Here is a 16,205-nt window from a genome sequence, read left to right on the forward strand (position 1 = left end):
CCAAAAAGGGGGGGTGACGGGCCCGTGGCAGGCATCCCACTAGAGCAGACAGAGTGCCCAGCAATGGCATGCTCCACCCCCTGACGGTATGGAAATTCCAGGACAGCATCAGCCACAGCAACTTATGTATAGTGTTTACTGCCTCTACCAGGCACGTCCCTGTCCCTTCACAGATCACATAACCACATTCACAAGACAAGCTGAAGCCCATGTGGACACCAGTGAGAGTGGAGCTGCCTGTCCCATGGGCCTGTCCCCGCCTTCCAGGTGATCACAGAGGCCAGAGGAGGACAGCAGATTAACAGGCAATGAAAGCGATGACTCCACTCCATTATCGACTCCTCACAGGGCTATGTAAGGGGCACCCAAAATGATGTGGAGGCGGGGCAGGGTGGGGTGGATCATGGAATCAGGAGCAATAGATTCTGCTGAAGAAAAGAGAAAATATCTCAGGAAATAGGATCCATTGGGTCTTGAGGAATAGATTTTTTTAAGATTAAAAAAATTAAGTGTATGTTGAATGTGTGTGCATTTGTGCACATGGCTGCATGTGGAGGCTGGAAGAGGGCACAGTATCTTCTAGAGCTAGAGCTACATGCAGTTATGAGATGCCTAAGGTAGGTGCTGGGAACCAAACCTGGGTCCCCTGAGCTGCTGACTCATCTGTCTAGCCCCCAAAGTTCACATTTGATGGGCACATAACCTTTGGTGATATTTGGATGCATGTATCCATCGAGCAATGACAAAAGCAAGGTGCTCACTCAGTGCCATTTCTTCCACTATTCAAATCCTCTCTGTTTGGAAATATGGACTAAGTTCTTGCCAATGAGAATCACATATTGTGCAAGACATGGCCAGAACTGATTCTTCCTGCTTTGCTGTGACTTGGTATCTGGGGTCAATCTCTCCTCCCTCTCTACTTTTGTTAGGGTCAGCCTTTTTAGATACTACATATGAGGGAGACCATGTGGTACTTGTCTTTCTGTGGCTGGGCTATGTCTCTCAGCAATACCCTTCAGCTGCATCCACGTTGGCACAAATGATGGGATTCTGTCCTTTATAATGGCCAATAGAATTCTGCTCTGGGTATACATTCTACTTTCCTACTCACTCCCCCATCTTTGGGCCACTCTTTAGTTCTGGATATTGTGAGTAATGTCACAAAGAACAAATGCCATGTAGGTTCCAAGTGCATGGATAGTGGAGAATTCCATAAGGGAACAGGAAGATGGTACAACTAGAGCGATGGGCTCCAGAAGGGGCTCAGGAGATAGACTGGGAAATCTGAACATAAGGACCTTGTTTGTACTCAGCCCTAAGATAGGAAGCTGCAGAGCCTATTAAACCCAAGATCACCTCACCCACAGCCAGGGGAAGGCTTGGGAAACACACAAGGCCTTGGGGTCTGGCAGAGGTGAAGACATCATAAAGGGAGGCCTGGAGGACAGGAAAAAGGGACTGACTGACTGAAGAGAAAGTGTAAGATCAAGGGGGGGCAGGATGGGAGCCACAGACTAAGTATGAGTGGGAAGTGTATTGGCTGATGTTAGGTGTGGAGCTCCCGGCCACAGTGACCACAAATGCAGGCATGCATCATTCTGTAGGGGTCTCATTGGATGAGAAAAATATTTCAGTTGGAGGACTTTGAGAATACAGGCTACTTTCTATAAGTTCGTGGGTCTTCTCTCAAATTGTAAACCAAACAAAAAACCAAGTAAGAGAAAACATTTCAAAAGAATATCTTCATAATTTACATATACCATCAGCTCTTGGTTTTGAGTCTTTGGACTCAGAATAGAATATGAATTCTTACCATCTCCAGGTTGAATGGGAGCTGCAGACTCTGCTCTTCCCCCATGGTCCAGACACATGGCCTACACACAGGTCCTCCTTGGCAGCCTCCTTACCACACAGAGACTTAAAGATAAGTCCTTTCCCCTCTTCCATTGCTTTAGTCTTCAAATCAACAGAAGCTCAACACTCAACTTTATGCTAATACCAAAGCCATGTGCATTAGAAATCTACCACAATTTCAATTTAGCTGGGCATGGTGGTACACACCTTTAAATCTAGCCCTCAGGAGGCAGAGACAGACGAATCTCTGAATTTTAGGCCAACCTGGTCTTCAGAGAGAATTCCAGGCTAGCCAGAGCTACATAGTAAGATCCAGTCTCAAAATCAAAACCAAAATCATCCTCCCCCAAATTTCAACTTAGCTTTGTGCACCATGTTCCTCTCTTGAGACGCCTGTAATGGCAGCAAGCCATAGCCACAGACAGCCATGAGACAATGAGGGGACGTGACCAGTCTGCCACTTGTTCCCCAATGGCCTGGGTTGCAAAGATAGCACAGGCTTTTCTGTGCTTGCCACTGAACACTGCAGGCTCTCCTCCTTCGCTGGCATATCTCCTCTGTTCATGACCGAGGTGGTTTTCAAGGTAGAGGTGAGAACTCTGTAAATAGACGCATTTGTGTTTCTCCTGTGGGGACGCCTATCAAATCCTTTCTCCATCCTCCTCTGAAGCATCGAGCTTTTCCTTATTCTGTGGGGTGTGTGTGTGTGTGTGTGTGTGTGTGTGTGTGTGTGTAGTGCCAGATATACATAGGCCACCTGCATGCTGACAAGCACTTCGCTACTGGGCTGTATCCTTGGCTCTTTTCATCTTGTTTTATTTTTCAAAGAAACTCTCATGAAGTTGCCCAGGCTGCCTTTGAACTCGCTCAGTAGTCTAAGCTGGCCTTGAATTTGCAATCTTCCTGACTCAGTGACCCAAGTTGCTTTTAAATTCCCCTTAGATTGCTACCAAATTTAATAAAATAAATGGGCTCCCTCTGGTGGTCACAAGAAAACCTCTGGATCTCAAAGGTCAGACTCTAGTTCCACCTCAAGGTCTTTATGGGGCTGGGTAGATTTGGTAATTAATAGATTCGGAGCAGCTGGACGGTGTCAGGAGAGAAGACCTGTAATTATCATTTTCCACTCATCAGCGAGTCTACAAATTGGTCTGCAAAGCCACGGCCCCAAACCACACTCACCATGTCTCCTGAATCCATTTCTGTTTCTGGTCAGGGCATCCCTGTCGCCAGGCCTGCAGCTCCTGTCATCTCTGTATGCTCCCCTCCCCGTATCACATTTGTGAGTCTGTCTACCACAGGTCCTGGTGCCCCTGCAGCTGTTCCCTCCATCGGGACTCATGGTCCTCCTTCAATTCCCCAGGACCTCTTCCTGGGGAAGCCATGCCCAGATGTTTACCAGCACTTTCCACAGGCACCAATGCTCCAGGGATCCGACAGGAAACAAACCGGGAGGGTGCCCACCCTGAGCACACTCTCAGGGGCCGCTGTGATGGCCCAGCTCTGCTATCCAGTCTGTCCTCCTGTTCTTTCTAGATCCTCCTCTCTAGATTATCTTCTAGAAGACAAACTCTGCTCAGACACCTTATGTTGTGTGTTCCACAGCACACTGCTGGCCCTCAGCTCCCTAACTCCTGCAGCTGCAGCAGGAGTTTGGACCACTCCTCCATACTCTCATTTCAGTCAGCTTGAGATGTCAGGTCTCAGCGACCTGTGTCCCCAAGCCAGCTGGTTACTGTGCTAACCAGTCTTCAAAACCCATGGAAGGACCAGTTCTCTCAGAACCAACCTGTCTGTATACATCCTCTGGCTTACAGCAATGTCTCCTTTTAATTTCTGCAGGACTCTTGCTTGTAGTACACACTTTTACTCCATTTTTTTAGTTGATTATGATTCTACAGTCTACAGCATCCCCTTCTAACGATGGCTGGCAGAAGCTTCGAACAGTCTTAATATGTCGCCGTAACTAGGACTGAACATAAGAACGAGTAAATGAACAAATAAGCAATGGACAGATGCCTGTGCCCAGGAGAGTGTGGGAATGAGATGAGATCACTCTCCAGAGAATTCCAACACACGTGTACACATGCCAGGGATGAGAGTTCTGTCCAGGGTTAAAGTGCTTGTCTAGCATATATGAGCTCCTGGGTTCTAGCCCCAGCACCACCAGAAAGGGGGAAAAAACTAAAGAATTTAAAGGGCCGGGGCTAAAATTCAGAATGAAATTGCCTTCTCAGCACTCACAGGACCCTGGATTCAATCCCTAACACTGGAAAAAAATTAATAAATAAAAATCCATGCCAGGCACGGCTGCTCATCCCATGATCCCAGCACTAGAGAAGCTGAGGCAAAGTCAAATTGAGCCAGGATTACACTGGGAGGCCTCGTCTCAAAAAAGATAGAAAAGACTTTAGCAATTGTTAAACTCGGGGGTGGGATGCTCTCCCAGCATGTGTGATGCCCCAGGCTTAATTTCTAGCACTGAAAAAGAAGGAAACAAAGAAAGAGGGAGAGAGGAAAGGAGAGAAAGAGAGAGAGTCGAAGATCCCCGAAGACCTGAAGATCCCCTATGGCCCTGTCTGCTGTGATTAGATATAGATACTGCCTTTACAGGCAACTCAATATAAATTCAAGTCAACCAGGATTTACCACTCCTGAGAACATACATATTTTCAAAAATTGTCAGAGAAGCATAATTTCTTGCTTGAAGAGCACAAGTCAGTCCCCTTCCCAAACCCATCTCTATATATACTCTACACCAACAGAGGGGAAACCCGAGCCCCATTGGCTTTCCTATTCACACTCTGGTCCCTACCATTTTCCGTGATTGACAAATCTCAGACGTCATTTCCACACTGTGCTTGGTGTGGTGTTTAAAGAGTTTACTCTCAGTGAGGACTTCCACACGAGTGGGGAATTTCTGCCTCTGACGTCTCTGTTTGTTCCTTCCTGGAAACCATTCTCCCCAACCCCGGCATGGTAAGTCCAGCATGCACCATCTGGAGGCCACACACAGCATCCCTGCAATACCGTCCAGCCATGTAGAAGACATAAAGAGGCAATGGCAAGGATTATCACTTTCCCAGAAGGTTCTTAAGATTTCCCGGGGAAGGTCGAGTCTAACTAGAAACAAGCCCGAAGGGGCAGAAGGGGCAGACTGTGTTCATAGTCCTCTGGATTCTGATCCGATGGCTTCAAACCATGTGATTTCTCTTGCTCCTTGGTCACCCACATGTTCTCACCCATATCCCAGAAGAACATGCCGGGATAACCTGCTAAGCCTTTGTTCTTTCCTTCCAGAGCATTCTCAGCCAATCCCTAAGTCTATACCTCCTCTCCCCTCCCCATCTCTGGCAGTTGCTGGCTGACCACGATTGATCTGAGTTCGTGAGGACAGCCAACAACTCACTCTCGGGAGGCAGAGGAGAGCTCGTCCCCAGGTGTTTATATGTTCTACCCTGCCATGACCCCATGAAGCAGGTACCCTTAGAAACCCTATTTTACAGATGAAAAGCTGAAACATACCCTGGGCATGGCACATGCCTGTAATACTAGAATTCAGAGGCAGAGGCAGAAAGAGCAGGAGTTCAAAGCCAGCTTCTACTACAGAGCAAATTTAAAGCCAATCTGGGCTACATAAGAGAGACTCTGTCTCAAAAACCATAAAACAAAATGTAAAAACCTGGAACTCTGAGGTATGGGAAGATAAATGACCTATTTGAGGTCATGGAGTTGGTAAATGATGGAAATTAAGCCAGGTAATGTGAATCCAGAGTCTGTACCAACACACCGTCTTCTGAACAAATTAAAGAGGGCAAATGAAGTCCTTGGAGGCTTGAAGTGGAGACAGTCTTTTGTCACTTTAAGAGCCATCTGGCTGGCTGTCCCTGGAGCAAGTATGAAGGTCACTACCGTCTGTGTTTGCCTAGCTGCATGCATTTTTCTCTTGTTCTGGGAACAGAATCCCAAACTTCCTAGAGAATAGCTACTCTCTCCCATACCATGTTTCTAGTAGTCAAGTCTCCCTCATAGCTCCTTGTGTATGGAAACGTATGTATATGCATGTATGCAGCTCTGTACATCTGTGAACCTGTGTTTATGTGTATATACCTGTGCTTTTGTGTGCATGTGTGTGCCTGAGTATGTGTGTGCATACATGTAGATATGTGTGCATATGTTTATCTGTGCATGTGTATGTATGTGCATGTATGTATATATGTTTGCATGAGTATGTGTGTACATCCATATTTCCAAATCTCATCCTATGAAGAGACCTTCGAGGCCTCATTTTACCTTAATTACTTACCTCTAAATATAATTACATTCTGAGGCACAGGAAGGGTTAAGATTTCAAGTGTAAATTGAGGAGCAGTCACAGTTCAGCCTACAGCACCTCACAATCACCAGTCATGGGGCTGGCGAGGAAGGAGGGTGCTTGTGTGGGTGCTGAGCAGGATTGCCTAGCTGCAATTATTGGCAGTCACCCTCCTACAGAGTAGGCACCTCGAGGAAAGGCAATCTGAGAAGGGCAGAGAGAAGCGGAGTGAAGGGGACAACCTCTGAGCCAGGCACACTGGGCCCAGATGCATTTCTGAGCCCTGCACTTTAGGATGGGATCCGATGCATTTCCATCACTGCATTATTCACAAGGGATGCTCAGAATCTGTTAATGCCCTCATGCCCAAAGAGCAGTGAACAAACCAAGGTGGGGCCTGTTTCCAACACTACAGGATGGGCCATGAAGAGTCAAGATTTGAACCCAGGATTTTCAGGCTCTAACGTACTGAGCTGTCACGGCCCAGGCCCAGTTCACTGTCAACCTGGCTGGCTTCTCCACAAACAGAAGGCATCTGTCTTTCCATTACAACCCTACCCCAGGTGCTGCAGCTACTCCTGGCTCAGGAGACCCTGCAAAAGAAAGCCAAGAAGATGTCAGAGAACAAGATGACATGGGCCTTCCTCCCTCCATCACAGGGTGGATGCAGCTTGGTCTGTAGTATAGACTTTATAGACTCTGTGAGGATGCAGGATGGGAAATGGGCTGAGTACATCTCAGGACACCTCAGGCCCTTGACAGCATCCTTGATCAACCAAAAATGAGGCAGCACTGGATCTCTGCTATGTAGACTGAGATCATATCCAACAGAAACTGCCAACTCCAGAAAGCATTACACAGTGTGCAACATATGCTCCAATGGGACCACAAAAGCTAGAGAAGTGCTCACTGGCACACAGACATGACTGACACATGATAATTGGATCTGTCTGTCTATCTATCTATCTATCTATCTATCTATCTATCTATCTATCTATCTATCTATCTATCATCTATCTCCAACTCTCTCTCTCTCTCTCTCTCTCTCTCTCTCTCACACACACACACACACACACACACACACACGCACACACACACACACACACACTCTCTCTCTCTCTCTCTGTTTATATACACAGGCTTCATGTAGCCCAAACTGGCTTTGAACTCACTATGTAGCCAAGGATGACCTTGAACTCCTGATCTTTCCGCCTGTCTTTTGAGCACTGGGATTACAGTGTGCACCACCATGCAGGCTTATTTACAACTTTTTGACTTTTACCATAGTGCAAAAAATGTGCCCATACAACCATACTGTTTTCCGCTCTCAAAGCAGTACTTGATAAATTCCATGGGTATCCTATACTTTATTATAGAATAGGCTTTCTGTTCGAGAATTTTGCCCAGCTTTAAATGCATATATGTGTTCTGGGCACGCTTAAGCTGGGCTAAGCTGTGATGCTTATAAGGCAATGTTTGTTAAGCATATTTTTTATAGGTATTTTCAACTTATTCTGGGGTTATTAGGAAAGAGCTGAAACATAAGCCAAGGAACAGAGGTATATGTAAAGGACCCCTGCCTGCGGCAGGATCTCTAAAGATGCAGCTACCAGCCACACGTGGTGGTTTAAATGAAAATTAGTTAAAGTAAAATAAAGTTTAAAATCCAGGCCCTCACCTGCACAAGTCACATCTCAAGGGCTCAAAAGTCGTCTGAGAGGGGACAGACAGCTGGGTTGGGGTAAGAGCATGTACTGCTCTTGCAGAGACCCAGGTTTGTTCCCAGCACCCACATCAGGCAGCTCACAACCACACATAACTCTTTTTTGAGACAGGGTTTCTCTGTGTCAGCCTGATTGTCCTGGAACTCCCCTTTTTAGACCAGGCTGGCCTTGAACTCACAGAGATCCACCTGCCTCTGCCTCCCAAGTGCTGAGATTAAAGGCATATGCCACCACTGCCCACCATGCCATGTTTTACTCCCCATTCAAAAAATAAACATTTTAAAACCTCAACTATATTTAAAAGCACTTGTAAGAAGAGAAGATGCCGACAGACCTAAGAGTGCAGACAGACGTCAGGTACTGAATAACACAGGGACACCACGTGGTGGATAAGCAGGTGGGCATGGAGCCCACAACAGGACTTGCTGACTAGGGACCGCCCACACAGGGTGACGGGCAAGCACCTCCGTGCTTGCTTTCCTTGGGGTGATTATTGTCCCCATTTGTTTTCATCCCTATGGTTTTAGCAGCAACATTTGCCACAAATCAGGTGTAGAAAAAGAACAAATGGCCCCTCCTGGTTCGGGAGGCCACACGTTCAGGGTGTGTGCAGGATGGCTTCTTCCGAAAGCCCTGAGGAAAGCCAGCGTTTCCTGGCTTGTTATCGCACCGTCCCCATCCTTGGCTGTGCTGACACATGGTCTTTACTGTGCATCTCTGTATCTCACGTCTCTCACTCTTGCCTCTTCTAAGCGCTCAAGGGCCCTGAATTGGACCCACCCTTATCATGAAAGATCTTGCTGCGCGATTCTAATCTTAATTATTGCAAAACTCCCATCTCTGAGATTTTACTTTTTGCATTTTTGACTGCCCACTGCCAACCAAAGTCCAGAAACTTTACGTGGAAAATTCCAGAAATAAGTAACTCAGGAACGTCAAACTACACACCACTCTGAGTAGCATGGTGAAGTCTCCCCTACATGCACAGAGTCTACTCACTACATTGGTTGTCATGGTACCTCAGGGCTGGTGGTCAAGTAACCCTTATTTTAGTATTGGCCTTATGGTGCAAGAGCATTGAGCTGACAGTTCAGGCCTTCCAAGGAAAGCTGCAAAGTGCTTCTTCCTTGGGTTAAAAAGGAGAGAGTATGATAAGACATTTTGAGAGAGAAAGAGCCCATCCATGTAACCTTTATTACAGTGTATCTGTTATATTTAATAACTGCTGTTTATCTCTCACTATGTCCAATCTATAAGTCAAACTTTACCATAGGTGTGTCTTAGTTAGGGTTATTATTGCTGCGATGAAATACATGACCAATGACCAAAGACAGGAAAACAAACAGTGCTGGGTCCTGGAGGCAGGCGCTGATGCAGAAGTCATGGAGCGGTGCTGCTTACTAGCTTGCTCAGTCTGCTTTCTTACAGAACTCAGGACCACCAGCCCTGGAATGGCTCCACCCACAATAGGCTGAACCCTCCCCCATCAATCATTACTTAAGAAAATGCTTAAGCCGGGCAGTGGTGGCGCACACCTTTAATCCCAGCACTTGGGAGGCAGAGGCAAGTGGATCTCTGTGAGTTCAAGGCCAGCCTGGTCTACAAGAGCTAGGTCCAGGACAGGCTCCAAAGTCACAGAGAAACCCTGTCTCGAAACAAAACAAAACAAAAAAAAAAAAAAAAGAAAAGAAAAGAAAAAAGAAAATGCTCTATAGCCAGATCTTATAGGGGCATTTTCTCCATTGAAGTTCCCTCCTTTCCGATAACTTTAGCTTGTGCCAAGTTGACATAAGACTAGCCAACATAGCATGTATGTGTAGAAAAATGTACACTTACATATATGCAACTATATAAATTCACGCTATGTGGAACTGCACACATATGCATGCATGTACATACACATAAATGGGGTTCGATATTATCCAAAGCTTCAGTATCCACTAGGGGTCTTGAAGAGCGTCCTTTACCAGATAAGAAACTGCTGGGCACTGAAAATAACCTATTTTCAAATAAAGTCTCATTCCCAGGAACAAGGCACTAGGATTTGAACACCTCTTTTGAGGAAACCAGTTAGATACACTATGTCATTTTGTAGATGATGTGAAGGGCCCTTCACTCACCAGAAGTCACAGAGCCTGCTCAGCATAGCACTGAAGGTCCTCCCACAATAGATCTGGGCATAAGGGCCATCTTCCTGCTTGAAGCCCACCATGCCCCTCGGCGCCTGCACAGCCAGCTCCCAACAGGCAATGCTCTCAACAGGCAGCACACACGTGCTGCCCCTCTCTGGCCCTGCTTATCTGCCTTCCCTCTGCTGGGATCTGACAAAAGCTTACACTGTTTCCCTGGGCCGTGGGAAGGAGCTGGGTGGTGACCTGCCTGTGTCTCAGATCAGATGGGGACCCAAGATACAGAGGGCCCTCTGAGTCTCCAGAGCCCTAAAGTCTCCAGAGCTCTTTGATCAGAGCTTTGAAGAGAGGGAGCGAACTCAGGCCCCTGGGTTGCAGTGAAGGGTTTTTCTAGTCTCGGGCAGCCATGCCAGAGCACTGGGGCTTTGTACTGATGAAGGACTTGAAAGGCTCGAGTTAGAGCCTACACTGGGGGTGACGAGATAAGGACTCAGGGAGGCAGTAGGCCCGAGGGAGACGACGCTGCCATATCCCTAGAGCTGTACTGACTGTGGCACCAAAGCTAGGCACCCTCAGGACAACTGAAGCAGGGCAGTCGAGAGTGGGGTATCCCCCTCACTGCTTCCTCCCCTTCTCCCCATCTCTCTTCCATTTTTGAGACTTGTGAAGATTCTGTTAGCAAGCATGGCAGGCAACAGTCTCATGGCAGGCCACACCTACAAATATCAATAATCAAACTTTCACCCCAGGATTTTTTTTTATTTCCACTCTATAACAGTTTAGAAATCCAAAACACTGATTACAAGATTGCAAAGTATGAAGCTATGTCTCATGAACGGCTGTGCCTCCCGGTTTAAAAACACACTTAGAGGGACTGGAGAAATGGCTCAGGAGTTGTGAGTGCTTGCTAATCTTCTAGAAGACCAGAGTTTGGTTCCCAGAACCATTATAACTCTATCCCCAGGGGATGTAATACCCTCTTTTGGCTTCTGCAGTGCCAAGATGCACACACACACACACACACACACACATTAATTTTTTTAAAATCTTAAAAAACCCCATACATGTTCACACAAATTACACAAATGTAAAAGGACCCCTTGGTATTCATGGAAGAGTGCATCAGTGAACCTGTCACCCTATAGGGTGCTAAAGTCATTCATATAAAACAGCACTGTATTAGGATGCACATTTGCATTATATTTGCATAGGATATATACCTCTTCCTATATATTTAAATCATCTAGAACTGACCTATAATATACAAGTAGCTGTTATATTATAGTTGTTAGGAAGTAATGACAGAAAAATTTTTAACCCCTGTTTGGCTAAATCACAGGTTAATTCATAGATCAGAGCCCATGTAGATGAACTACACCAAACACAACACTTGAAACAAAAGAAGGAAAAAAATAACCTCATTTTACACATCCTACAGGTCATCTAAAAATTCATTTGTGGATCTATATTTTCCCCCATTTAAGTATAATTTCTGAATCCTGACCTACAAATATTGTCACTACTGGCCACATTATATTTCCTCTTCAGATCCTCTGTGTCAACTAAGGGCTCAAACTCAACCATAAAATCCTCCACTGAGTCCAGAGACAGAATTTCAGATCCACCTTTGCAGAGGAAGCCCCTAGACCTGAGACACTGATGGTTTCTGGGTACCCTGGAGTAAACTGGGGGATGCTGGTGGGGAGCAGGGCTTCAGCTCTCCCCTGCTCTGTACCAGTTACAGAAGTCACTGCTCAGGGCTGGGGAAATGGCTCAGCTTATGATGTGCTAGCCGGACAGCACAGGACCTGAGTTCAGATCACATGTAGAGAGTTCTGTGGGTTAGCACTCCCAGTCAGCTCAGCGCTGGGGAGGCAGACACGGTGGAGCTCCTGGTCAGCCAGTGCAGCTTCAAGTTCAGTGAGAGACCCTGTCTCAAGAATGAAGGTAAGCAGCTTGAGCCGTGACTCAGCGGCTAGGAGCGCCTAACGCTCTGGCGGAGGACCCGGGTTCGAGTCCCGTTTGGTGCATCCAATAGATGATAAGCGATCAATACTAAATCGATACTAGATCGCTATCAATAATCGGAAAAAAAAGAATGAAGGTACACGGTGTCTAAAGAGGACACCACCTTCAACCTCTGGCCTCTACATACCTGTACATAGACGCATGAATGTATACATACACACACACAAAGAAAACCTTTCCAGCTTGAGACACATTGCCATGAGCCTCTCCCTCCCTGGGTCACACTGCATCCTATGCAAGACTCAGTCTAACCTTGAAAGCCCATGGCAGAAGCCCCACACCCTACTCTTAGTCGTGGTCATACAGTGCTCCACGGTCTCATTCCCACCATGCACCTAGATTTGAGCCACATGTCTGGGGTGCCTAGAAGTCCAGGTTTTATCCACACCAGCAAAACAGAGAGACTTGATTACCCAAATGCCCCAGATTTACTTTCCTGGTCCCATCCTCTTCTGCTACCCAAAGCAGCAACAACAAAAACAAACTGCAGGCTCGCCAACTGTCCCCTCCCTGTGCCAATCAGAGCTTGGCTCACAGCAATCATGAAGCCGGGAGCGTGGCTCCTCTGGTTCATTCTGCAGACTCATTCAGAGGGGCTGCCACTTTCCCGCCACTCAGCAATATTTGAAGCCAGTGTTAATCTCCCTGGGAGCTCCAGCCACTTGCCTACATGGCTGGGGTTTTTGACAAACCAGCTGCCAAGGGAAGCCAAGTAGGAAAGGTCGCAGGATGGTACCCATGGAGCACCAGACCAGCCTCTCGACTGATGGTGACCTCAACATTTTACAACCGCAGGCAGGGAGAAAGGCCAGGCCTCCAGATGTCAGGAGCCAGCAAGGAAGAAAGCATTACCTACCTGGGGGACAGATGCACTCGGAGGGGGCTTCCCGAACTGTCCGCAGCTTGGCGACTCCATCCAACTTCTGAACCAAGAAGACAAAAAGTTGGGGGAGAAGGTCAGTTGCAGAATAGAGAAGTGGAAAACTCCACAACAGTTCTGAAGGGTCTCTAGTATTTTCCAGAACACTTCTGAAAAGGTCATTAAATTCTACAGGCGATATTCTAATGAGAAGCAAAGCAATAGTAAACACTGAACAATTCTGAGCATCACTGATGCCGGCTCAACAGAGGGCGTCCCGATTCTGCTGGGCTCCATGTTTAAGCACAGTAGGAGAAGCAGCCAAGGTGGCTTCCTGCCAGGCAAGGGACGCTGAAAGGAAGGCATATGGGAGAGACTTTGGGGCGGGGGTGGATTAAAACTGGTCCTTGGAGCAGCTCTCTGGGCTCCCAAGAGCTGTCCTCTCTTCACCCTGGAATCTCCACAGACCCTCTCTCCCATAGTCTTGGGGTTCTGGCCTAATTCACTATGACATTTCCCTTTCTTCCTTCCCAGGGGATCCTTGGCCTGGATAATTCGGTTCAGTAGAAATGAACAAAAGTCTCCATGCATGCCCAGCCCTGTGCTGGACATGGGAGAGAAGAAAAGAAATGCCACAGGGGTGGCATGCTACTGTGGTAACTCACAGGGACAGCTCTGGTGCGCTCGTGACCTGAGCTGACCTCCTGGAAAATCTTTGGTTGCTGGGAATTGAATCCAGAACCTGCTGCCGGCTAAACACATGCTGCACCACTGAGCTACCCAGCCATAGAACAACTTCTAGGGCCAGAATTAAAAGTCGTCCCAAGAGAGATATAAGCTTGGAAGAAGCTGGCCCACCATCGCATCCCAGATGAGCCAGGGCTCAAGTCCTGAAAGAATACAAAGGGCATTAACTCTTTCTTTTGAGATGCGGGGAGGTTAGTTAGGAAACCTAAATCCCAACAAAGTAAAAGCAGTAACCCGCTAACTTGAGTTGTATGGTGCATTTACCATTATTAGTACTGGTGCTTCAAACATAAAGATGCAAATTTAGGAGCTGGAGAAATGGCTCAGTGGTTAAAAGCGCTTGCTGCTCTTCCAGAGGACTCACGTCTGGAGACTCACAACCACCTGTAACCTGTGCTCCCAGGGATCTGGGGCCCTCTTCAGATGCCTCTGCTCACCTTTAGTGTACACACCAAACAAATACACACACATTCCAAAAATAAATCTCTTTTTAAAGGGGAAAGAGTTATTTATTTATTCAGCTGTTGGTTTATTTATATTTTTGAGGTGTTGGGGATAGGATCCAGACTTACGCTAAAAATACATGCCTCACCACTGAAAGGTACTCTTTCCAGCCTGAGAGGTAATTTTTGTTTTTTGTTTTCTGAGACAGGGTTTTTCTGTGTAGCCCTGGCTGTCCTGGAACTCACTCTGTAAACCAGGCTGGCCTCGAACTCACAGAGATCTGCCTGCCTCTGCCTCCCGAGTGCTGGGATTAAAGGCGTGCACCACCAGCGCCTGACTCTGAGAGGTAATTTTTTAATACTGCTCTGCAGGAAGTGAAAGGGGAACAAGGGGTGGACGACAGGTTCTCTGCTTGGTCAAACAAACTCAAACTTCTGGGCCTTCTCTTGGGTCTGTTTCGTGCTTCCTTGTAAAATTCAGAGCTAGCCATGAACTCTTCTGAGTCAGTTTAGCAACCCCCGCCCCCAGCCTTAGTATCTGACCATTCCAGAATCCTGGTGAGGTTCCTCACTCTCCATCAGCTTCCAGGTGATGTCTGCGCACCCTGGCGTGCCTTCAGCAAAAGTCCTGTTTCTGTCTGGTGAGTTTAGCCAGAGTTCACCTTTGGTACTACTTGGTCTACTGACTGCCCACCCTGGTCGTGGGCTATAAAACACCCCTTGCTATGCCTTATTTTGAATTGTTGCTGTCATACAATGCTTTAACAAGGACCCCTTCTTTGTGTGTGTTTGGTGTTTGTGTGCACGTGTGTGTGTGTTGCATACATGTGTGCATGTATAGAAACCAAGGGACAAAACCAGGTATCTTCGCTTTAATTTTCTCACTGAAAAAGCAACTCAATATTTTGATTGGACCAGCTTGCCGGGGAGACTCAGGGACCTCCCACCTTGGTGCTGAGGTTTCAGGTATGAATGGCCACTCTAGACTCCTTTGCATGGGCGATAGAGATCCAGGCTGATCATTGCAGGCTCTTCATCCAGTGGGCTATCTCTGCAGCCCCCAAACCTTTCTTCTTTAACAGTACCAAGCTGGAATTTCACAGAACATAGGGCCCCAGCCAAGCCCAAGGTGCCTCTGGCTGGAACAGCCCAGGATCAACAGTCTGAGTCTAAATCTATTAGGAACACTCTCAGTGGTCTGGAAGCCATCCTCAAACCTCCTCCTCAGAAGGCTGAGTTGGAGCGGTTGAGGTACAGGGCAAATACCAGCAATGGAGAGGAGGGACGCTGGGCAGGCAGGCCATGGACATCACACGACACCAGGACAACCAGGAAGCACTCGAGTGTGGCAGCTTCATCCTCAGTCCGCCTCCCTGGGTCTCCCAAGACCCTCAGTCTGCCCCAGGCATCAGATCCTGGTCTCCGGGCATCAGATTCTCAGCTCCCTCTATACCTAAACTTCTACTCTAGTCTAGAGTACCCATGTTAGCCCCCGTGAGCCAGACCCAACCCCCAGAAGCCCTATCCCTTAGCAGGAGGCCTGCTCCATCAGGGACAGCAGCAAACATCAGCCTTGCTGAGGGGCTGAGGCTTGTGTACCGGGACATCCCCTCCTATCCCCACTGAATGGGAAGTGAGCCCGCACAGAAACTGCAGGCCTGGGCAGGACCTCAGGACTCTTTCCCCGCAATCTCGACAGACATTCTCCAGTAGTTTCCAAAAGAAAAGAATCCTTTAGCCGCAGTAACTCACTGTGCAGGCAGCTCTCAAAGTTAGGCTTAACAGCAGGTCTTCATTCCCTTCTTAACAAAGCATCCGATGTTGGAGATGACCTTTCAACACCTGTCACACCTGGATTGCTCTCTTACAGGGCAAGGGCTGAGGGGCACATGATGACTTTAAAGCTATGCTCATTTAAAAATAAAAACCCAGGTGGGAATTACACATGAGAGAAAAGCACTCCTGGCTGAGCCTACCAGAAGTATCCCAGGTCCCTCGGGTTGAGCTTTTGTGTTGTGCCCTATTCTGCCTCCCTGTACACATTTGTTTTTCTCAATAGGTCATGAACATGCAGTTCTATCTGGGGGTTCCACCCCCCTTCCTCCT

The 16,205-nt window shown here is 47.4% G+C and overlaps 1 protein-coding gene across 1 annotated transcript in view; it reads right to left on the minus strand.

Moving 5' to 3' along the window:
• The window catches only part of Col23a1 (collagen type XXIII alpha 1 chain), a 287,023-nt gene that overhangs the window by 248,666 nt on the left and 22,152 nt on the right, over nt 1–16,205 (minus strand). Inside the window, exon 2 of the mRNA XM_087910673.1 lies at nt 12,907–12,973. Coding sequence (XP_087766799.1) covers nt 12,907–12,973 — 67 coding nt within the window. The remainder of the gene's footprint in view (nt 1–12,906; nt 12,974–16,205) is intronic.

This window comes from Myodes glareolus, chromosome 9 (assembly GCF_982192425.1).
Source record: "Myodes glareolus chromosome 9, mMyoGla1.1, whole genome shotgun sequence".
Classification (NCBI taxonomy): domain Eukaryota; kingdom Metazoa; phylum Chordata; class Mammalia; order Rodentia; family Cricetidae; genus Myodes; species Myodes glareolus.